Source organism: Oncorhynchus clarkii, chromosome 4 (assembly GCF_045791955.1).
Source record: "Oncorhynchus clarkii lewisi isolate Uvic-CL-2024 chromosome 4, UVic_Ocla_1.0, whole genome shotgun sequence".
In the NCBI taxonomy this organism is placed as follows: domain Eukaryota; kingdom Metazoa; phylum Chordata; class Actinopteri; order Salmoniformes; family Salmonidae; genus Oncorhynchus; species Oncorhynchus clarkii.
The window spans coordinates 59571906-59596411 of NC_092150.1; the positions used below are offsets into that span (position 1 = coordinate 59571906).

Below are 24506 nucleotides of genomic sequence, written 5' to 3' on the forward strand. Positions count from 1 at the left end.
AATGTCATACCAATTACAGTTACTATAACAATCACTATAACAAATCTTCAAACAGAAAGGAAGTCACATTTGAAAATAACTACTCTAATTGGAATACTTTTTTCATCTGGAACATAATTATTTTTTTTGTTTCAGTTTAATTAACAGATATGGTGATTTCAATATATTTTAATTCAGAGAATATACAGTATCCATTTCCTTGTAAGAAGAACGACTGACTGAAAGGCCTCATAGAAAAGGAGCGGGAGAGGTTCCACCATGGTGAATGAAACGCAAACAAAGATCTAAGTGGCGTAGCAAAGTTCTCTCACTCCTCTGTGGACTGACTGGCATCCTATCACAGGTGCTCAGGGTTGTCCACTATGACGTCACCTGCAGGGAATCTCTGAGATGACTGCAGCTGGGAGGAATGTGTTATCACATGGTGCTGCAAGCAGAGCGGGGGAGGTCATCGGTGACGGGGGGGGGGGTCTGCTTGCTACAGACTCACACAGACAAAGCTCAAATTTATAAAGTAGAACGCTACTTTATAAAAACCTTTCAAAACTTAGAAAACCAGAGATTGACATCTACTAACCAAATGAGTAATGCATTTGAGGTGGATTATAATAATTGGCATGCATTTGAATTGTGCAGAGGTCACAAGTCTCATTTCACATGTTTCTGAATGTGACCCACTCAAACAAAATATGAATATAAAACCTCCAAATCTAATATTACAACATTTCATATTTTCAACACTCCCTCTATTTGCTAGAAGCTCCATCCACATAAACCTAGCTAAAGGCTTTAACTAAATGTACGTACGGTTGATGGTCAGCTCGATGTTCCCAACTTGCTTAATACTGGCCATTTCAACAAGGTAATATGACTGAGGTCATCGGCCTTCATCTCCATGCTACGTCCGACAGACCGCTAAACCTTGATTCATTCACCAGTTCACTGAACCAGCCATTCTACATGTCCTCAGCATAGAAAAACAAAGTGAATCTCAGGCTGAGAACAGGAGTAGGGTGACATTGCCCTTAGATGCTGATCGTGGGTCAGTTTAGCATTTTTCCCCACTAATGGTTAAAGTTAGGATTTACTGTCTGGCAGTGTAGATCACGTCCGCAAGTAAAAGGTTGACCTACCAATTACACTGAACAGAAATATAAACGCAACATGTAAAGTGTTGGTCCCATGTTTCATGAGCTGAAATAAAAGATCCATGAAGTTTCCCCATATGCACATAAAGCTTATTTCTCTCAAACTGGCCACACATTTGTTTTACATCCCTGTTAGTGAGCATTTCTCCTAAACACAGGTGCTAGGGACAATAAAAGGCCACTTTAAAATGTACCGTTTTGTCACACAAGAGTGCAATTGTCATGCTGACTGCAGGAATGTCCACCAGAGCTGTTGCCAGAATTTTAAATGTTAATTTCTCTACCATAAGCCACCACCAGCGTCATTTTAGAGAATTTGGCAGGACATCCATCGGGCCTCACAACCAGGCCACGTGTAACCATGCTAGCCCAGGGCCTCCACTTCTTCACCTGTGGGATCATCTGAGACCAGCCACCCAGATAGCTGATGAAACTGTGGGCTAGCACAACAAAAGATTTTCTGCACAAACTGTCAAAAAAAACCATCTTAGGGAAGCTCATCTGCATGCTCATTGTCCTCAAAATGGTCTTGACCTGATTGCAATTTGGCATTGTAACAGACTTCAGTGGGCAAATGCTCACCTTTGATGGCCACTGGCACGCTGGAGAATTAAATTGTACTGGGCAGATGGCAGACAGCGTGTGTGCGAGCATTTATTTATTCATTTTTGGTACTTTTTACCCTGTTTTTCTCCCCAATTTCATGATATTCAATTGGGAGTTAGTCTTGTCCCATCGCTGCAACTCCCGTACGGACTTGGGAGAGGAAGGTCGAGAGCCATGCGTCCTCCGAAACATAACCCCGCCAAGCCGCACCGCTTCTTGACACACCCGGAAGCCAGCCGCACCAATTTGTTGGCGGTAACACCGTACAGCTGGAGACAGAAGTCAGCGTGCATGCGCCTGGCCGCCACAAGGAGTCGCTAGAGTGTGATGGGACAAGGACATTCCACCTGGCCAAACCCTCATCTAACCCGGACGATGAGATTTTAGATTCTTCAAAGTAGCCACCCTTTTTCTTGATGACAACATTGCACACTTTTGGCATTCCCTCAAGCAGCTTCATGAGGAATGCTTTTCCTCGTGATAAAAAAAAGAAGAACCAAAGTAGTTCACTAAGGCCTTTACTGGTCCTGTATTAGTGGACTGATACTGTAGACATCTGTAGCGTGGGCCAAAATATTTTCAGCTCCCACGTCCCCAAAATTCTTCCTGCGGCGATGCGGCAGCGGTTTCCAGTTCCCGCCAATATCCAGCTATTGAAAAGGAATCGGACAACATTCTACAGGCCACGATCAACAGCCTGATCAACTCTATGCGAAGGAGCTGTGACGCGTTGCATGAAGCAAAAATGGTGGTCACACCAGATACTGACTGGTTTTCTGATCCACCCCCCTACATGTTTTAAGGTATCTGTGACGAGTCATGTGAAATCCATAGATTAGGGCCTAATGAATTTATTTAAATGGACTTATTCTTATATGAACTGTTACTCAAAGTCTTTGAAATTGTTGCATGTTGTTTAAATTTGTTTAGCGTAGTTTGTTCTTACTGATGATACATTTTAAAGCAATGAGACTGATGCAACAGATCAGAACGTTTAGCAAAATAATTTTGATAAACTATTTATTCATGTTATAAGTGCAGTAATGCACACACGGCAGTAGGCTACACCGTGTGTGCATTGTTCCAAAACGTAATTAGCGGGAACACACTGTTCTGGAAAGCACACTGCATATGCCAGTGGTTTCCTGTGACAGAGCTGAAAATGTTAGAATTTTAGAAAGAGGGGAGAGCTAAAGATGCAACAACTAGCATGGTTTGCTAATATGATTCGGATTGTCTCTTTGGCTGCTGGACAATGAAAGAAGGTTGATTTGAAAACCAATAGAACATGATATAAATGCTGGTTTAATAATTGCCTTACTTGATATAAATGCTGGTTTAATAATTCCCTTAACATTTCTATGGTCTGATTTTGGCTAGTGTACTCTTAAACAAGGTAAGACATGTTTCATAAAATTGCATATAACTTCCAGGTTATATCCAATCAAGTTTATGGTTAAATAGTTTTAAAAAATGTTGACTGCCTCTGCTCATATCACAGGGTGGGTGATGTGTGCAACACGCACTGGCCAGTGGCCTGCCTTTCCACTCTTGTGAACTAACCATGCCTCGCATGTCAGAATTAAGCCATTAAATGTTAATGTTAATAATCCTACATTATATTTGTCAAACATTACTGCAGTTTAGCCTTGATGTAATTAAAAGCCTGAAAGTGTGGCTATATTTCCTGGCACCTTCCTCATATCAGCATCAGTGTGGACATCACCTAGGCTACACTTTAATTGTTGTACAGCTAACTGCCAAAATAAAGGAAACACCAACAAAGTGCCTTGGCATAGATTCTACAAGTGTTTGAAAGCTTTTTATACATGACCCTTAGCATAATCGCTTAATTAACTCAGGAACCACACCTGCTTTCAATATACTTTGTATCCCTCATTTCCTCAAGTTTTCCTTTAAATTTTGTCAGTTACCTGTGCATTTATGCAAAATAGATTTGAATGTTATTCTAATTGGCCTTTTTACATGTGTGAATTTCTGGCTCTGTTGACAGCCCTATTTATTTATTTCAGTAGTACTCTTATTTGCCTTTAAGTCACTGAATGACCTAGGGTCTAGAGTAGACACGTTGGCAAATCAAAACTAAAATAAACAAAGTATTTTAATTTGGGATGTTCATCTTCAGTTTGGGATAGTTGAAATTGCACTTCGGGACGATTCTGGGATGGTGATGAAAAAAGTTATTCTCAAGCCCTGGGCATCTATATTCACGAGTGCATACATGTTTTGAATGTTGAAAATTAGTACAAGTTTATGAACATTTCATAAATGTATTGCTATGTTGTGTAACTAGCAAACTATTGGTTATGAGATACTAAAAATAGTTTTATACCGAGTGATTTAATGCTTTTTTCGCTATTTTAGCTAGACTAACATTAGCTAGCTATCACTGTATCTGGATCTTCCTTTTTCAACTGCAGCTTCAGATGAACAGCACTCAGCGAGTCAGTGTTTGCCTTTGTGAAAAAGTAGCTAGTAGAGATGTCAATGCCAAAGAGGAGAAAAATACAGAACATAAGACTTTTTGGGGGAGTGCAGAGGACTAAGTAAATAAATGAATGGCTAAATAGCTAGCTAGTTACATGGAACAATTTATAATAGACTGGTACTATGTAGTCAGCTAGCCAGCTATATTGCCAGACAGTAAATCAATAATTTAGCTAATGAAAGCATAACTTAATTCATGTTAATGAGCTAACCCCATCATTGTTAAGGCCAGACATTTGTGTCATATGATAATGGTATTCGGTCATGATTATTGCAGGGTTCAAAGACAGTGGAGAGAGAGAGAAAGCCCTGCCCGTGTTGAGGCAGGGTAAAAACGAACAAGTCATGTGAGAATTTGAGTTAAGGGCACTATCAGTTAAATTCCTCATCTTTACAGTTGTTGCCTGCATTCTGATTTCATTTGATTGTCATGGCAGGGGTCAGAGAGAGTCAGTAGAGAGAGGGAGAGCACCACCCATGTTGAGGCACAGGGAGAGGATGAACAGGTCATCAGGTGCGAATTTGGAATTTACGTTAACACAAATAAAATAAAGGATTTCTACAGATTTTCAGCAGCATTCTCTGCGGAAAATAGAAAAAAATTCCTGTAAATTCTGTATATATATATATATATATATATATAAAGCAGTCTGGTAAAGCATGTTGCACAGCAATTGACATCGCACACAGATTGGAACTATCAGTTGAACTGACTTTTGCTGACTGTAGCCCAAGTGCTTTAAAACGTTGCCTGCATTCTGATTTAATTTGGTTGAAGCCATGGCTGCACTCAACAATGACAATGCAGATTGAACCATGTTGCAGTCTGTCATATCCACCAGGAGAAGCCTGATGCCATAGATAAGAAAACAGTGTGCTCAAAATGTATTTCTGGCAGTGACAGGCATTAACATGTATTTAGTGCATTTAAGTGAAGATCTGACCCCTCTGTGCCATAGGAAAGTATTCAAACCTCCATTTTTTTCTGTTAGTCTCATTCTAAAATTAATTTTATTAAAACATTTTTTTTTAAATCTACACACAATACCCCATAATGACACCGAAAAAAAGTTTAGAAATTAAAATTGATTACAAATAAAAAAAATAAAGTATTTACATAAGTATTCAGACCCTTTGCTATGAGACTCAAAAGACTCTGGTGCATCCTGTTTCCATTGATCATCTTGAGATGTTTCTACAACTTGTTAGGAGTCCACCTGTGGTGAATTCAATTAATTGGACATGATTTGTAAAGGAACACACACCTGTCTATATAAATAAATAAAAAGGTACCACAGTTGACAGTGCATGTCAGAGCAAAAACCAAGTAATGAAGTTGAAGGAATTGTCCGTAGAGCTCCGAGACAGGATTGTGTCGAGGCACAGATCTGGGGAAGGGAACAAAAAAAGAAATGTCTGCAGCATTGAAGATCCAAGAACACGGTGGCCTCCATCATTCTTAAATGGAAGACGTTTGGAACCACCAAGACTCGTCCTAGAGCTGGCCGCCCAGCCAAACTGAGCAATCAGGGGAGAAGGGCCTTGGTCAGGGAGGTGAAAAAGAACCAGATGGACTCTAGATCTGTCAGAGTGACCCTCTGTGGAGATGGGAGAACCTTCCAGAAGGACAACCATCTCTGTAGCACTCCACCAATCAGGCCTTTATGGTAGAGTGCCTAGACGGAAGCCACTCCTCAGTACAAGGCACATGACAGCCCGCTTGGAGTTTGCCAAAAGGCACCTAAAGGACTCTCATACCGTGAGAAAAAAATATCCTCTGGTCTGATGAAACCAATATTGAACTCTTTGGCCTGAATGCCAAGTGTCACGTCTTGAGGAAACCTAGCACCATCCCCACAGTGAAGCATGGTGGTGGCAGCATCTTGCCGTGGGGATGTTTTTCAGCAGCAGGGACTGGGAGACTAGCCAGGATCGAGGCAAAGATGAATGGAGCAAAGTACAGAGATCCTTGATGAAAACCTTCCAACAGGACAACGACCCTAAGCACACAGGCAAGGCAACACAGAAGTGGATTCAGGACAAGTCTCAATGTCCTAGAGTGGCACAGCCAGAGCCCGGACTTGAACATCTCTGTAAAGCTGGCTTTGATAATAGCTAGTGCCTACGCAGCTGCCTTTCTGCAGATATCTTTTAATCTTAATTCAGACTAGATATTTAGTGTTTGGAAAACGTGGTCACAAATTGAGGAAGATTTTACCATCATTCTGTACAAATCTTTACATCTGTACTGTTCTTCAACTACATTGCCTTCAGAAAGTATTCATACCCCTTGACCTATTCAACATTGTTGTTACAGCCTGGATTCAAAATTATTTTTTTCCATCTACATACAATAACCCATAATGACAAAGTGAAAACATGTTTCTAAAATGTTTTGCTAAATTATATTAAATGATATACAGAAATATCTAATATACATAAGTATTCACACCCCTGAGTCAATAGATGTTAGAATCACCTTTGGCAGCGATTACAACTTTGAGTCTTTCTGGATAAGTCTAAGAGATTTGCACACCTGGATTGTACAAAATGTTCACATTCTTAAAATAATTATTAAAGCTCTGCCAAGTTGGTTGTTGATAATTGCTAGACAGCTAGTCTTGCCATAGACTTTCAAGCCTATTTTAAGTCAAAACTGTAACTAGGCCACTCGGGAACATTCAACATCTTCTTGGTAAGCAACTGCCGTGTATATTTGGCCTAATCCTGAATGCTGATTGGTTGAAAGAGCATTCTAGCCGGTGTCTATTCCACAAGTTACCACCGGCTAAATCTATGATGTTAAAATGCCTATTTACTCTGTTCCATCTGACTGCGCAATCCACTGTCTCATCAGCCCAGGCAGGGAAGTTCGAAACGTAATCTCCACTATAAAAAGCATCTAGACATTCTCACATTTCTTTTCGACTAACATTTAGTTTAACAGCAGAGCTTTGTATAAACCTTGCTGTAGGTCTCTCCGACATTTGTAACATTGTTTCAATATTCAAATTCGATCTCCAACTGTCCCATAGTAATGAACATGTAGGGGTCAGGAGTCGGGACGTGACAGAAAGGCGGGCAGCGTTTCTCAGCCAGTCGAAATCATGAATCAGATGGCATAATTTTTATGGACATATAGAAAGAAATGTCAATTGAAAACAGCTAGTTTGCAGTCTTTCCAGCTTCAGTTTGAAGTTGTGTTAGCTGTGTTGTTAGCTAGCTCCTCTGAACAGTGTCCTAATAAGAGAGCACAACACCCATGCCAATAGCTTCCAAACACTGGCTTCTCGGGCATTATCACTTAATTGTGTTTTAGGTTATTGTCCTGCCTAAATGTGAATTTGTCTTCCAGTATCTGTTGGAAAGCAGACAACCAGGTTTTCCTCTAGGATTTTGCCTGTGCTTAGCGCTATTCCGTTTATTTTTATCATAAACTCCCTAGTTCTTGCCGATGACAAGCATACCCATAACATGATGCAGCCACCACCATGCTTGAAAAAATGAAGAGTGGTACTCAGTGATGTGTTGGATTTGCCCCAAACATAACGCTTTGAATTCAGGACATAGTTAACTGCTACGTTGTTGATCAATCCTCAGTTGTCATCTATCACAGTCAACAGCCATTAAATGCTGTAAGCACCATTGGCCTCATGGTGAAAACTGAGCAGTTTCCTTCCTTTCAGGTAACTGAGTTAGGAAGGACGCTTGTATCTTTGTAGTGACTGTATTGCTGTATTGATACACCATCAAAAGTGTAATGAATAACTTCACCATGCTCAAAGGGATATTCAATGGCTGCTTTTTTTTACCCATCTACCAATAGGTGCCTTTCTTTGAGAGGCATTGGAAAACCTCCCTGGTATTTGTGGTTGAATCTGTGTTTGAAATTCACTACTCGACTAAGGGAACTTTCAGATAATTGTATGTGTGGGGTACAGAGATGAAGTAGTCATTCAAAAATCATGTTAAACACTGTTATTGAACACAGACTGAGTACATGTGACTTGTTAAGGAAATCTTTACTCCTGAACTTATTTAGGCTCGCCATAACAAAGGGGTTGAATAAAAATGTCTAAAAACATATTTCCACTTTGACATTATGGAGTATTGTGTATAGGCCAGTGACACAAAATATAAATGTAATCAGATTTATATTCCGGCTGTAACTAAATATAGGAAAAAAATCAAGGGGTGTGAAAACTTTCTGAAGGCACCGTTTTTGTAAAATGTTCAGTGTACATTTTGGAAATATAGTCATTGTGTATAGAGTTGTATGGTTTGTTGAACTTTACCATGGAATTGCCCAGATATCTTCAGTGGTCACATTTGTATGTGTATGTCCTTAACAACATATGAACAGCAAATTAATTCTAGCAAAAGTAAAACAAGGTCAATTATAAGTGACAGAAATTATTTGCATACACAGCGATTCATTTGGCAATGCTGGGCAGGTTTTCGCTCATGGACGAGGTCACACACACACACACCACATTTGTTCCGCAAATAGGAACATCCATCTGTTCCTTACGTAAGACTACTAATCAATTAGCATGCAACCCACTGTCAAAACACTCTACAATATTTTCATGTTGTGGGTAAATGGTTCAGTGAGGCATGAGGTCTTTCAATTGGGGAATGTTTTACACCTGGAGTAGAACTAGCTGTGCATAGTGCTGTGTGAGCTAGCAGTGTTCTGATGGTGAGGAACCATTCATCGTCATGGATGATCAGATAGTAATCTGATAAGGATCCGTCTCTAGTGTTGGGTAGAGATGATGTCAGTGTTCCGTCCTGACTTGCAGGTCTTGAGGTACTGTCAGACCGTCCTGCGTCTCAAATGGCACCCTATTGCCTACATAGTGCAATGCTTTTGACCATGGTGTACGGGCCCTGGTAGAAAGGAGTGCACTACATGGGGAATTGGGTACCACTGAAGCACTGTACTGGGGGCCAGGTTAGATTTGACATCTGGATACCACCTCTGTTATGAGCCTCGTAAATTCCACCTGGGAACATCTTGCTGGTATCGGATTTAAAAAAAACAAAATCTCTGCTTCATCCTTGTTTTAAAGCCATAGTCAAACTCTGTTGGTATCAAAGGAAGCTAAAATGATTTAATGGGTAAATCGCAGCTTGTGACAGTTATATCTATGAAGGCAAATGGGTGTCATAACTTTTTAACAGCAATGCCATAAAATAATGATATATTCTATGTAATACTGCCATATTACTGGAAATCATAGTTGTAGCAATGTATACTTCATGTCAGTACCTCTTCTACATATGTGCTGTGTTCAATAACAATTGTTACGTCATTGTGGTCTAATGTGAGGACACTTAACTAACAGAGTGGCACTAATTTTTTCTTTGGTTGAGTCAATTCATCACTCTATTGAGCCTCGACTCTGTTCAAGCTCTTTTGAGGGGTTCTCTAGCTTGGGTGTCTACACGCTACATCAGGGCTCTTTGAAACTGCCTCAGCGTCTCTTAGTCCCTGGGTTTTTGTCTGGTATTGTTTGGGCTTGCTTCCCCGTGTGCTCTAAATTAAAAACGTTTACTGGTGCTCCCAACTTAAGGTTAGGAGCACAACATAAAATCTAGGAGCACCAGAACATATGCTTTGGGAATGAGATTTAGCATATTGAACCTATATGAATTCTAGCTACCTTTGAAGCATGTTATGCTCTATAAACTAATAACGCTGTATAAAAATGTTGATACAAAAACCTGTCATGAAATTTACAAAGTAATTCATGGAATATTAGGTTTCTACATTGTGTAAAAGTACTACATATTGAGATGCATTACATTAAATGCTGCACTGTCTCTTTAAGAGCGTCAAGTTGTGAGCAATGACATGCAAGAGATCCGTCATTCATTGCTATGATCATTGGTCTTCTAAAGAAGCTATCCCTTTCCTTTTCTTTCTGTGCCCCCAAATGTTTCGATACAGTATACCGGTAAAGTAACTGGATATGACTGGATAAGGTTTTAACAAATGCCCCTGATTGGTTTTGTAACGACCCGTGACATGGCTTATGAACAGGGCCTAAAGAATTACCTTTTTGGTCCACCAGCACTCAGATTTGTTCCCCCCAATTTCCCTAGTTTTGTTTTTCAGGTTCTCCCTCTCAAAAATCCCCTTTTCATTGTTATAAAAGGACAACAATGCTTAAACCATCTCAGGAGACCTTCTGAGGTCTGGGGAAAAAAATTAAATGTTATTTTGAAGGGTATAGTTGCTCTTTAATTTCAATTGCGCACCTCAAGAGACTGGTGTTTGGCCGCAATAGCAGAGTTTGCAAAACAAAACACCACCCGATTGATACAAATCATCATAATTCTTCCAGGTAAGACTACTTTGCAGTTAACATTAATTTGTTTTAGGGGAAAGCCTTTAGCTAACCCGGCGACACAAAGTGGTAGACAGACATTGTATGAATCTGCACTAGTTTTTTTCTCAAGGGCACTCGGAAACAACTGCACAGTGAAGCCCATCATTAGAACAAATATTATCTGGGTGATTTCTTTCCTGGTCGCACTGGTGCTACCAAAATAAAATGTCAGGAGTATGAGATCAAAATGGTCGCACTTTAGAGCAATGCGGGCGGGCCTTGTGATTTGCAGAGTGCAGTGACAGATTGGCACACAACCAATTGTAACATGATGTAATTACTCATTTGCGTACTGCAGCTACCACAAGGTGGGGGGGGGGGGTAGGAGCTCCGGGGGCCCCAAACCTCAAAAACATATAAACACACCATAAGCCATAGGGAAATGTGTAAAATAGTCATGGCAACCCATGGCAATATGTGTTGCAGGAAATTAGCTTTAAAACAGGAACATTTTCTCTGACTTATGGCAAAATGTGTAGAATAGCATGAGATTAGCTATAAAACTGCAAAAGTTCTCATGGCAGTGTAGAATTGCAGGAAATTAGCTTTAAAAATTCTAAATTCTCTTAGCCTCATTGCAAAACATGTAGAATAGCATGAGCTAAGCTATAAGCTATAAAACTACATTTCTCTGCACCATGGCAATATATGTAGAATTGCAGAAAGTTAGCAAAACTGCGGTACGCCACTGTACTTACACACATGGAATAAGGAACATGCAACTCTCTCTCACCTCTCCCTCTCCTGCTCCAGCAGGTTGGTGAAGTCATCACTCTTGTTCATGAAGTCTGTGTGTTTGCGTTTCTCGCTATCCAGCTCATTAACCGTGCGGCGGTGACACTTCTCGGCCAGCAGCAGCTGCTCCAGCATACGCCTGTACGTCTCGCGATGCTTGTCCTCCAGCCGGTCCAACTGATCAACATATTAGAAGGTTTTCAAATGACATCCACCATGTTTTCATTCCAAATTGCACCCTATATAGTGTACTATTTTTGACCTGGGCCCATATGATAAAAAATAATTCGCTATTAGGGAAGAGTGTGTCATTTGGAGCACACACCATGGCTGAGTCATTCAAACACGTATCTATCCAGTATAATCATTAAAAACATTTACCTTTTTATCAACACTGTATAGCGATTTATAGTTCATCTATATTTATTTTGATATTAACTTCTATAGCAACCTGGACTCTGGGGTAAACGTAACATAGCTAGGGTATGGGTTAAGGTTAGAGGAAGGGTAGGCTAACATGCTAAGTAGTTGCAAAGTAGCTAAAAAGTAATAAGTAGTTGCGAATGAGCTAAAATCATCTGTGATGAGATTGCCTTATGTAAGCATACCAAACATAATACAAATGTGAGTGTCCCAGATTTACATTTACTATGTTATGTCTCGTCTGTGAGACAAAACTGTTTATATTGGTACTCACCTCTTGCATGGGCATCTCATAGACGTTGTCCCCAAGCATTGTAGTGTTGGTCAGAAGGCTGTCTCTCTGCAGGGCCTGGAGGGGTTTGATGGGGGCAGCTGAGCCGTAATGGGCCTCCAGGGCTTTGGGTCGCGGACGCTCTGACTTCAGCATGTGGATGATATCCTCTCTGGCCTACAGACAGAAGGAGCAGGGGGACACGTTAGGTCACCTAAGAACCATTTACACAGGGACAAAGACAATAACATTATTTTTACCTTGTTTACTCTCGATGACATTTGAACCACTTCAAATTGACGGATGTGGCTTTGTTGTTGTGAGTAGTGACACTTGGAGGTTGCTTTTGTTTTTGAGTCGGGAAATGTGAAGCTTGTGTCCTAGTGAAGATACTACTTCCCCCTTTAACTGTTTTAAATGTGTTGTGAGAACTGCATTTGTTGAACTGGGCCCAGGTTTATCATTATTCCATACTTTTATCCATGTAAGTCCACGTAATCTTTCAACTACATGTCCTTCAGTTTGTTTGGTTGGTCAATTGTCTGGTCTAGTTAATTGTATGCAGGTTTGTGGGCCACACCCCTAATTGGTTATTGCCCACACCTGATTGCGTTTCTCCTTTAAAAATGGAGGTTGAGAAGAGTTTGGGGAGTTCTTGACAATGTGGTAAGAGGCTAGACATGCGATGTATTTTAAGGTTCAAGTGTTATTCTTTTTGTAGCCTTTTTTGTTGTATGTTTTATCCTCTGATCTGTTTTTAATAAATATTTATACATTTTTTGATAACTTTTAAGTTGTATTTTTAACTTCTGTATGGCGTGACGACCAGCTCCGTCAAAGGAAATTATTGGTAAAAGTTCAGTTTTGCTCACCAACCCTGTTCCTGGGGAGAGACCCTTCTGTAGGTTTTCGCTCCAATGTCAGTTATAACTAACCTGGTTCAGTTTATCAACCAACTAATTATTAGAGTCAGGTGTGCTAGATTAGGGTTGGAGAGCCCTGGGTTAGAGAATATACATGGGCGACCCTATACAACCATTTTGAAGTATGATCATTCTAATATTTAAGTAACCACTTAAAACTATTTAAAATAAACAGCTCATTCATAGTGGTTTTCCTGCACTGAGCTCAACTTTCCCCACAGGGGGGTGCTGTTCTCCTTAGTTAGACCCCTGAGTGTCTCCTCTCATACAACTGCAATCCAAAAGTTCTCTCAACTGACCCCATATGCCCAGGTTGGAGTAGTGCACTAGGGAATAGGCTGCCATTTGGGACACATTATACATTCCCGAAGGACAAGACCCTTCTTTATCTCGCTCCTTATAAATGATTAATAGAGTTTAATTATTGCCGTACCACTGTTCTAGAATATCATTAGCAAGTAATTTAGTGTGAACAAGACCATTCTTCTGTGTTCACAAGACCTTGTGTTGATAATACATTCAGAGCATGTTGGATTTCAACATGTTTAGGGTTGGATTTCAACATAAGGTGTAGGAGGAGGACGTGTTGTTTATCCCAAGTTGCAACTTTGCAAAGTCATCAACATGCCTAAACAAATAAGCTGGATGTAGAAAGAGATGAGGGTGCACTGATGGCAGCAGCATCACTCCCTTCATAGAGCCCCACAGTAGTTGTCATAAAACCTACCTCGCAAACACGGAAATGGTTCCAATTGTTCCCCCCCCCCCCCCCCCCCCCATTCATTTTTCCCATAGGGGATTTTAGAAACACTTAATGGCTGTATTTTGTGTAGGCTTGCAGTCCAAACACAAAAGACGCCCTATCCCCTCAGCCCTCAAATTAAGTGGACACTTCTGATGACGTCTGACGAGTATACACTTTCAGGGCAAGGGAGGAGATTTTGTATTATGAATAAAATAAATTCATAATAAAAAAAAGGGGCGAAGGAGGAAGGAATGCCCGGAAATTCGGCACTCATTCATCCCGCGATGATTGTGTTTTCAGCCACCAGTAGCTTGTCGGTGCTTTATATGCACTACAGTCAATTATGATTGCATGTCTACTTACATTAAATATATAATTATGAATACACACCTACTGTATAATGGCTAGAAAATGCTAAATAATGTTAGCCTGCCTAGCTGGAACTTCTGAAGGAAAATGTTTAATTTCTACAATTTCCAAAAGCTAACCAAACAAAAACATCATTACTTTTACGAGACGTGTTTGAGCCGTCATGTGCATTAGTAGCACAATTTCGAACTTATTTACATTCGTTTTTACTTACACTTGTATGTTGACTCCAAATATTGACGTTGGGGTTTTAATTTTTGTCCACTCGCAAACTTGACTAAAAACGTGGGCTTAAATCGCAAACTTTACTTGCTTGGCTAATAATTTGGACCGCCCACCAAGATGTTGACGGGGATTCCCCCAAGGGCATAAGGTGAGGGAGGATAAGTGGACGAGGGTGTGTCTTTTATGATTTTGAATCGCAACCCGGTGTAACGTTTTCATAACCATGTAAATCTCTCTCGGACATGGTGATTTATCAATATATTCGGGGTAAATACAGCCGAATATATTGATCAAATTCAAGAGAGATTTACACGGTTATCAAAACGTCACGCTAGGGTGAGCCTACACAAAACATAGCCCTTATTTTAAGTGTTTCTAAAATCCCCTATTGGAAAAATGAATAGTGGAAAAACGATTGGAACCATTTCCCTGTTTGACCGCTAGGTTTTGTGGGTTTTATGACTCATACTGTGGTACTCTATTGAGGCTTGATTATAAATGGAACTCCATTAAGAAAATTATGAACAGCAGGCTTAACACTTTCATTAGGACCCACAGAGTGGGGCAGCGTGGGAAGGTACCAGAGTTAATGGCTGCTGACGCTGAGGTTGACTCTCAACAGCAGTGAGTCAGCATCATGACTCTTGGGTTACGCACTCCTGGTCACAGTAACATGTCAAGCCAGACACATAGACTGAGATGATAAGGCTGAGATTTTACCACCTGCCAAATATAACACAAACCACTTACCACAATGTTAGCTGTTACCTAGCACACAGCAGCACAGTGTCAGTGGAGAAACACTCTGTGTGCATCCCAAATGGCACCCTATTCCCTATACAGTGGTGGAAAAAGTACTCAATTGTCGTACTTGAGTAAAAGTAAAGATACCTTAATAGAAAATGGCTCAAGTAAAAGTGGAAGTCACCCAGTAAAATACTACTTGAGTAAAAGTCTAAAAGTATTTGGTTTTAAATATACTTAAGAATCAAAAGTAAATGGAATTGCTAAAATGTACTTAAGAGTCAAAAGTATAAATCATTTCAACTTCCTTATATTAAGCAAACCAGACTGCACAATTTTCTTGTTTCTATATTATTTACATATATCCAGGGGCACACTCCAACACTCAGACATAAATGACAAACAAAGCATTTGTTGTTAGTGAGTCTGCCAGATCAGAGGCAGTAGGGATGACCAGGGATGTTCTCTTGGTAAGTGTGATTTGGACCATTTTCCTGTCAAACTTTTGGGTGTCAGAAAAAATGTATGGAGTAGAAAGTACTTTATTATTTTCTTTAGGAATGTAGTGAAGTAAAAGTTACCAAAAATCTAAATAGTAAAGTACAGATACTCCCAAAAAACTAAGTAAAAATAAGTAAAAATAAAAACTTAAGTAAAAATACTTTAAAGTACTTATTAAGTACTTTATGCCACTGCATATATTGCACTACTTTTGACCAGGGCACAGCAGCACAGTGTTAGTGGAGAACCTCTCACCTGCACCTCTCCTTCCATGACTCCCAGCAGACGGAGAAGGTCCTCCTTAGAGAGATCTGTCAGCCCTGCTGCCTTCTTTTGTCCTCTGCTGCTCTCTGTGGTTGTCTGGGGCCTTTTCGCTGATCCAGACACCACTGACTTCCCCTCTTTCTCTTCTCGCTGGACCTTCATTTTCCTCTTCACCAGCTCTGGTATGTTCTCCCCCTCCTCTTTGGGGAAGGCTTTGGTGGGCTGGGTGACATGGTTTATCTGTCCGTCGTCTGGGCCCTCCATGGCTGTGCTGCACCTGGACCGCATTCTCACCTGCAGGGCGGAGACAGACAACAGGGACACTGAATCCACAGCCCAAATAGTTCACACTATGTTATCCAAAGAAATAACTTGAAATTGCCCTCTTGGTGGCTGTAAATTCTTTAGAGACGATGAGGATTCTATCAGTTTCCTTCCCTGGCTTTGGATAGCAGCTATTTTGATCACAGTGGCCATTGGGGAGGTAATAGTCAGTGGCTCCTCCACTCCTGGCATAACAGGATCATGTTTTGTTTACAAAGCCTGAGTCATGTAGTGCGTCATTATCTCTGCAGAGCAACATCATCATTTGACAGTATTGAATGACAAATAATATGCCATGAGATCACTTCTTAAAGAGAGTGACGGGATCTTAAGCACTTACACATTTGTAACCTATTGTACGAATTGGAAATCGTAACATATCATACAAAATGGATGACATTGTACACAATAGTGCACAATTTCCGGGGACCCGTTTTGTAGCTCGTTAGTGTTATTTTCTAAGCCACTGGCTGAAATGATTCAAAACCTTATATAACACTGCCCTAGAATAATGTTTTTGTTCAATTAATATTCTCTGAGCATTAAGTATATGCCTATGTCTTTCATGGCATATGTTTTGAACAAGTTGAAAGTGTTGCAAACATTTCTCAGTGGGGATCTCCCTCGGCCATGCATACAACATAGACTAGCAAGAAAGCTTGTACAATAGAGAGTAAATAACATTTCTGTCATTTCAGCCACATTTAAATATGACCTCAAGACTTGTAATCAATAGCAGAAAAGCGACATGTTCAGAATTTCCCCTGTGATCTCACATAACTTAACCTCTCACCTCTAACTAATGCCCTTTGGCCTATGTCATTCCCGCTGTACTTGTATTTCACACTGCTGCCTTGTTCTGTTTCTTAAATTGCTATACTTAGGTGTGGGACCCAACTCTGGGAGTGAGAATAGTCTAGATGAATGTTGTCATAGGGACTTTTTTAAAAACATCTGGAATCAAAGGAATATTATAAAGCAAGTAGCTATAATAGCAACTGTGTTATTCTAGCCTGGATAAACTAATATATTCAGTGTGACGTTAATGCATCAAAAAACATGTGTGACCTTGAATGGTAGGCTATGTGAACTAACGTATACAAATACATGACTACCATGACTTTTTTAGTATTCTAGTGTAACTTGTAACCTCTTTCACCATACACTTCCTCGCTATGTGCAGTTAGACTAGGGATGAGGTTAGCATAGTTCTAACTACAGTATATGGAGTGGGTTAGTTACTGCTTTTACTGCAGGGAGGACGTTTCCTGGCCAAGAGCTCTCGCCTCCTACTGTGCCAAATCAGATCCATTGTTTCCATTGTCCTAGAATCTATAGAGCCAGAGTCACGCTTTCCATCATGTCACACCAGCGGAGCTGCTACAGTATGCCTGGCCTGGCTGGCCTTGTTTGGACATTGATCAGACCAATGTTTGTTGTCTGTGTCTGTAATAAGTCCGCATCGCCATCAGAAGCACCATAATCAAAGCCGATATGCTGTGAAAATGCAGATCCCAGAATATAGTCATAACAGATGGGCAATTTTAATTGAATTTGGATGATAGATAACTGATTTGTTCTGTGTGAATCAAAATAATTTGCTCTCATATCAGGGGTCGAGCTTTGGGACAATGCCAGTTATGACGATGGTCACATCATCAACACAACAGCCCAGGCAGAAGACACAGACACAGGGGATCCATAACCTTGGAGGGAGGGAGCGACACGGCGGGGGTGCTCAGGAAAAGAACACGATGAGGCCATTGCATATGAATGGGGCCAAAGTTCCCCAAGGTTGCACAGTCTCTGATGAAAGCAGCGTGTGACTCAGGCTGAGAGAATCCTGGCAGCCAAATGGTAGCAGCCACTTTAGAGTTGGGCGTTATTAATAGTTGTTTCAGGGGAGAAGCCAAGCACTCCATCGGGTGCAGCCATGGAGCTGTCTTCATTTTGAGTGTCAGTTTGATTCGAACCAAAACGAAGAGTTGTGTGTAAGAAAATAAAGCCATGACAAGCCCAGGGTAACAGCAGGCAGAATATTACATTGGAATGTTTACCTAAAGGTTCTGTATCGAATATCTCAAAACGGGCTCAGGGGAAAGAGTGGCAATAATATTTACGATGATATTCTGAAGTGGATTCATGCCATATAAAGTCACCCACTACAAGTTACTGTACATGTTCTTCTCGGTCTCATGCCCACCCTTCAATAACAGTAAACTTAGGACAGAAAACAAAAATGGTGGTTGGTAATACTGTTGTTCACAACTCCCTTTAAATGTGGATTCACAGGATAGGAGGTTGGTGGCCCCTTAATTAGGAAGGCTGGGGTCGTGGTATTGGCTGGAGCGGAATAGTGGAATGGTATCAAATACATCAAACACATGGTTTCCATGTGTTTGCTGCCATTCCATTCGCTCCGTTGCAGACATTATTATGAGTCGTCCTCCCCTCAGCAGCCTCCACTGATTCACAGGCACTATCCAATGGTAGGCAAATACGCAAAGCCTCACTATAAACATGGTATCAGTTCACACATTGAATCACACTTTCCCTTATTACTAATGACTATGCTACAAGGCACAACTTTCCTGTTGCCCAATATCACATGTTGATCATCATGAATATTTCTGGGGATGTGACCGTGCCAGGCTGGTCTCCTCAACTTACACTTGAGCCTTGCTAAACCTGGGACAGCTGTGGCCCATAGCTGATGGTAGAGCATAAGCACATCACAAATGGAGCCCTATTCCTTACACAGTGCACAACTTTTGACTAGGGCCCATAAGGAATAGGCTGCACTTTGGCATGCGCCCTATGTGAATTCTCTGCCCATGAAAATAGGAAGGTAAATAAGGGCAGGGTCCCTATTTTTGAGCTGGGCCTTTGGCCGGGCGGCATGCACAGCTGTCTGCTGGTGAAGTTTTCAGTGAGTATTTATAGGATCCCCGTCCCTCAACTTGTGCAGTCGGACCCAGAAGTGGAAATGCCAGAAGGTGATCACTTTATAAGCCATCAGCATTCTAATCAGCTGTCAGTACTTCTATTTTACTCCACAGCTGTAGGTTTTCACACACGCCAGTACATCCACATCACACAGTTGCTCATTCGTTCCTACGATCCTCTGCACACATTTTTTCGAGAGGTATGCAACATCCTTTGATATTCAAAGACCGCTGCTATTTATAAAAATAAAATGGCGGATATTGATATAATTTCTTGCCTTCTCTAACAACACACTCCTCCATGGGCATAACGACAGCGCAGCTAATCAGGGAAACAAAGACTGGTGGTGTTGGCCTAGGCAGTCAGCAATGACTCTCATAATTGATATGTTATATGATATGTATAAGCATCTCTCTGGCAGGCTGACAGCATCACATCTTGGTATTATGGCAGGTCCACCTGCTAGTTTCTCTCACGGTGCATTACCACATACTGCAGTGAAAGGGAGAGTGTTTACCGGGCTTCCTAATATTCATGCCCATTATGGGAGCACCCTACTACGGCCCTCTATCAATGGGGGCCGGCCTGAGTGATTTATGGAAGGTTTAAGATATTTTTTAGAATGCGGATTAGGATACACGTGCTTAACTTCAAGCGTGTCTGCTCTCAGCTCGTCCAACACTTCCTTTTGCCACACAACGCCTTTCAGATGTATTCTTTGGTTAATTTGGTTATTGTATAGTTACAGAGGAAGATCTGACTCATTGTCTCCTCCAATCAAGGCTACTTGAATGTGGCGAAGGCTCCCTGTGGACGGTCTCACAGACTAGCCAATTTAGCCCCAATAAAACGAGGTACTGGCAGGTGCCGGCAGCTGTCCAAATCCCCCACTACTTGATTTTGAATCTCTTCAAAAATGTCCCTTTGAAATAGAATTTCAATTCAGTCATGCATGCGTCTAAAGACTCCCAATGTGACTAAATATGGGAAGACGAGCATAGGGGATAGGATTTTGAAAACCGAAAATCCTATCCTGCTGCAGCAACTCACTCAGAGTAAAGGGAAGAAAAAGCAGCATAACCCGACTTGTGTAACGGGACCATACACTTGCCACATCTATACTCCTCTGAGAATTTTACTGGTGACAATATGCTGAGTAGATTTCACCTCATTTCCAAAAGCAAAATATTATGCTGTGGTTGTCTTGGCAACCATGTATGGGGTAGACAGTAGAGAGAGAGCTGTGTGCAATATCAGAACTTAATGCAGCTTTGCACTTCGTTTATCAGACGATTGAGTAATCTTCCTCTGGGAGTCTGCTTCACACCATGCTGTATTCATGAGTTCAGCTGCCACTGTCGGTAAAAACCAAGGGACAAAACAATCCAAACAAAGCTATAAAAACTAAAAAAAAAGATCTGATGTCACCTCTAATGAAATACCACTCAATTCAAACCCCTATGACTCTCTCAGTGAGAGACACTGTGTGCATTCCAAACCTCGGTTACCTCTGGGTAGCCTGTGATTAGCTACAGTATATTATATTCAGTCTCCCACTGTAAGGTGAATACCACTGAGAGTTTATAGGTTCAGGAGGAGGTCAATCTGTCTTTTCAATGTCACAGCTCTCTGTAAATTCATTGGAAAACAGGCACTTCCTGAAGTCTCCTACCATTGCTACCTACCAACCCAGACAAGTTTGTGACAAAAGGTCAGGGTAGGGTCAAAGGTGACTGGGGGGTTTCAGATCAGGGTGGTAAAACAAAACTCTGTGAAACAGGAAGGAAAACTGTCTACAAGGGTTCAGTCACTCAGAGCCAGGGTTGGGTAGGTTACTTTCTAAATGTAATCTGTTACAGTTACTAGTTACCTGTCAAATGTAATCAGTAACATAACTTTTGGATTACCCCAACTCAGTAACGTAATCTGATTACATTCAGTTACTTTTAGATTACTTCCCCCTTAAGAGGTAGTAGAAGAAGACAAAGTATGTTACCAGTTGAACAACATCTATTGCAGGATGAATCAATGTTAAAGTTTACATAGCTGGCCGTATATGGATGTTAAATTTTACTTTATGGATTGGTTTTGTAGGTTTCTTCTAACCCATGGCTTTCTACTACATATAATAATACAATTAAATTATATATTTACATTAAAAATCTAAGTCGATCAGAATTCAAGTCATGCCAATAAATGGTATACCACTTGATCTTCAAGAATAGGACTTGGAAATATGGAAGTATAGATTAGCTAAATTGTTTTACCTGAGCATAACCCCTAAACTAAGGATTTAAAAGCCAGTCCTACTCTGTTGTTTATGATTTTATTGTCATGGAGGACTGATTGGGCTCATTGATACAAGTTGAAAAATAAATGCTGCACTCATGGAATGGCATGCTTTGTGCACTACTGAAAAGTGCTATTTGCATGTGAAAAATAAATGCCATATGCTGCATTTGCTATAGGCCTATTGTTTACCTTTTTGTTGGTGACACTTTGATATCTTGATAATATGCAGCTGTTTAAAGGGAAAATCCGCAGATGAATCAATAACAAAATGGCCGTCCCGCCTCTGCTTTGGTAAAAAGCTGAGGGATGGGCCTGGAAAATGTAACCACTCAGATTAATAGACAGAGCTATGGATGCAAATGATTGGTTTAACCATGTTATGAGGCTATACAGTGTTTGTTTACATTTACAATGTTTACAAACATTGGAGAAAAACAAGTTTATATTTTGGGTTCTCATGGAGTGTGACAGTTAAACTAAGCTCACGAGGCGCATTTATAAGTTATATTCTTCAAGAATTCATTGATATATATACACAGTACCAGTCAAAAGTTTGGACACACCTACTCATTCAAGGATTTTTCTATATTTTACTATTTTCTACATTGTAGAATAATAGTGAAAACCTCAAAACTATGAAATAACACATGGAATCATGTAGTAACCAAACAAGTGTCTAACAAAACAAAATATATTTTATGTTTGAGATTCTTCAAAGTAGCCACCCTTTGCCTTGATGACAGCTTTGCACACTCTTGGCATTCTCTCAACCAGCTTCATGAGGTAGTCACTTGGAATGCATTGAAATTAACAGGTGTGCCATGCTGAAAGTTAATTTGTGGAATATCTTTCCTTCTTGGATGCAACAACTACAGATTGCCCCTTCAAGTCTATCAGAAGTGTGTGAGTTTGAGCATGTGTCCATTAGGCATATGGATATTTTTTTTATCAGCATGAATTAGATTGAGCAATAAAAGCCTCACTTTTATTCCATAGGCTGGGATCCACACTGCAGCTCTTGCAAGAGCGCATTTTTCACTGGTTGTCCACTGGTTTCAAAAATAATGATTGATATGCGGCTTAAACTTCTTGAATTCAACCATTATTGGGGTCAAATACACATTTAGATTTGTGAACAGCTATCCACAACAACCACAATCTGTACGGTGCAAATAACTAAATAAGAGAGCAGCAGTGTGATTCATGTCAATGCGCTATGTAGATATCAATAATAAGTGATATCCGTATCGCCATAGACTTCACCACTGCTGCCATCCTTACCTCCAAGCGTTTATTCAAATTGGATAATCTTTGGATGCCGACAGCAGAAGACATACAGTGGCGTGCGAAAGTATTCACTCCGCTTGGCATTTTTCCTATTTTGTTGCCTTACAACCTGGAATTAAAATTGATTTTTGGGGGGTTTGTATCATTTGATTTACACAACATGCCTACCATTTTGAAGATGCAAAATATGTTTTACTGTGAGACAAACAAGAAATAAGACAGAAAAAACAGAAAACTTGAGCGTGCATAACTATTCACCCCCCAAAGTCAAATCTTTGTAGAGCCACCTTTTGCAGAAATTACAACTGCAAGTCTCTTGGGGTATGTCTCTATGAGCTTGGCACATCTAGCCACTGGGATTTTTTCCCATTCTTTAAGGCAAAACTGCTCCAGCTCCTTCAAGTTGGATGGGTTCCGCTGATGTACAGCAATCTTTACATCTTTAAGTCATACCACATATTCTCAATTGGATTGAGGTCTGGGCTTTTATTAGGCCATTCCAAGACATTTAAATGTCCTCCTTAAACCCCTCGAGTGTTGCTTTAGCAGTATGCTTAGGGTCATTGTCCTGCTGGAAGGTGAACCTCCGTTCCAGTCTCAAATCTCTGGAAGACTGAAACAGGTTTCCCTCAAGAATTTCCCTGTATTTAGTGTCATCCATCATTCCTTCAATTCTGACCAGTTTCCCAGTCCCTGCCGATGAAAAACATCCCCACAGCATGATGCTGCCACCACCATGCTTCACTGTGGGGATGGTGTTCTCAGGGTGATGAGAGGTGTTGGGTTTGCGCCAGACACAGTGTTTTCCTTGATGGCCAAAAAGCTCAATTTTAGTCTCATCTGAACAGAGTACCTTCTTCCATTTGTTTGGGGAGTCTCCCACATGCCTTTCGGCGAACACCAAACATGTTTGATATATTTTTTTTCTGGACACTCTTCTGTAATGCCCAGCTCTGTTGCATGTACGGCTTAAAGTGGTCCTATGGACAGATACTCCAATCTCCGCTGCGGAGCTTTGCAACTCCTTCAGGGTTATCTTTGCTCTTTGTTGCCTCTCTGATTAATGCCCTCCTTGCCTGGTCCATGAGTTTTGGTGGGCGGCCCTCTCTTGGCAGGTTTGTTGTGGTGCCATATTCTTTCATTTTTTAAATAATGGATTTAATGGTTCTCCGTGGGATGTTAAGTTTCTGATATTTTTTATAACCCAACCCTGATCTGTACTTCTCCACAACTTTGTCCCTGACCTGTTTGGAGAGCTCCTTGGTCTTCATAGTGCTGCTTGCTTGGTGGTGCCCCTTGCTTAGTGGTGTAGAAAACTCTGGGGCCTTTCAGAACAGGTATATATAAACTGAGATCATGTGACAGATCATGTGACACTTAGATTTCACACAGGTGAAATTTATTTAACTAATTATGTGACTTCTGAAGGTAATTGGTTGCTTGGATCTTATTTAGGGGCTTCATAGCAAAGGGGGTGAATACATATGCACGCACCACTTTTCCGTTTTTTATTTTTTATAATTTTTTAAAACAAGTTATTTTTTAAATTTCACTTAACCAATTTGGACTATTTTGTGTATGTCCATTACATGAAATCCAAATAAAAATCCATTTAAATTACAGGTTGTAATGCAACAAAATAGGAAAAGGGCACTGTATCTTGGACTGTAGCCTACAAAAGCCTATTCCTGCTCTTTTCCCGCGATCCATCAAACACATTTGGTGTGTCATCATAGTGGTCTCTGACTTAAGTCAGACTCGCTCACGTTGAACAAATTTCATTTGCGCCTTTTTTCT

General features: G+C 40.6%; 1 protein-coding gene across 9 annotated transcripts in view; it reads right to left on the reverse strand.

Annotated features, from left to right (window-relative positions):
• Positions 1 to 24506, reverse strand: part of LOC139407014 (filamin-A-interacting protein 1-like) — a 45293-nt gene that overhangs the window by 14787 nt on the left and 6000 nt on the right. For all 9 annotated transcript variants that reach the window (XR_011634051.1, XM_071150266.1, XM_071150263.1 and 6 more), the window contains exons 2-4: positions 15852 to 16154; positions 12093 to 12266; positions 11394 to 11572 (exon numbers count right to left, since the gene is read on the reverse strand). Coding sequence is in view for 8 of the 9 variants with exons in the window: in XM_071150266.1 (XP_071006367.1) it covers positions 11394 to 11572; positions 12093 to 12266; positions 15852 to 16148 (650 nt within the window). In the remaining variant the exon portion in view is untranslated. The remainder of the gene's footprint in view (positions 1 to 11393; positions 11573 to 12092; positions 12267 to 15851; positions 16155 to 24506) is intronic.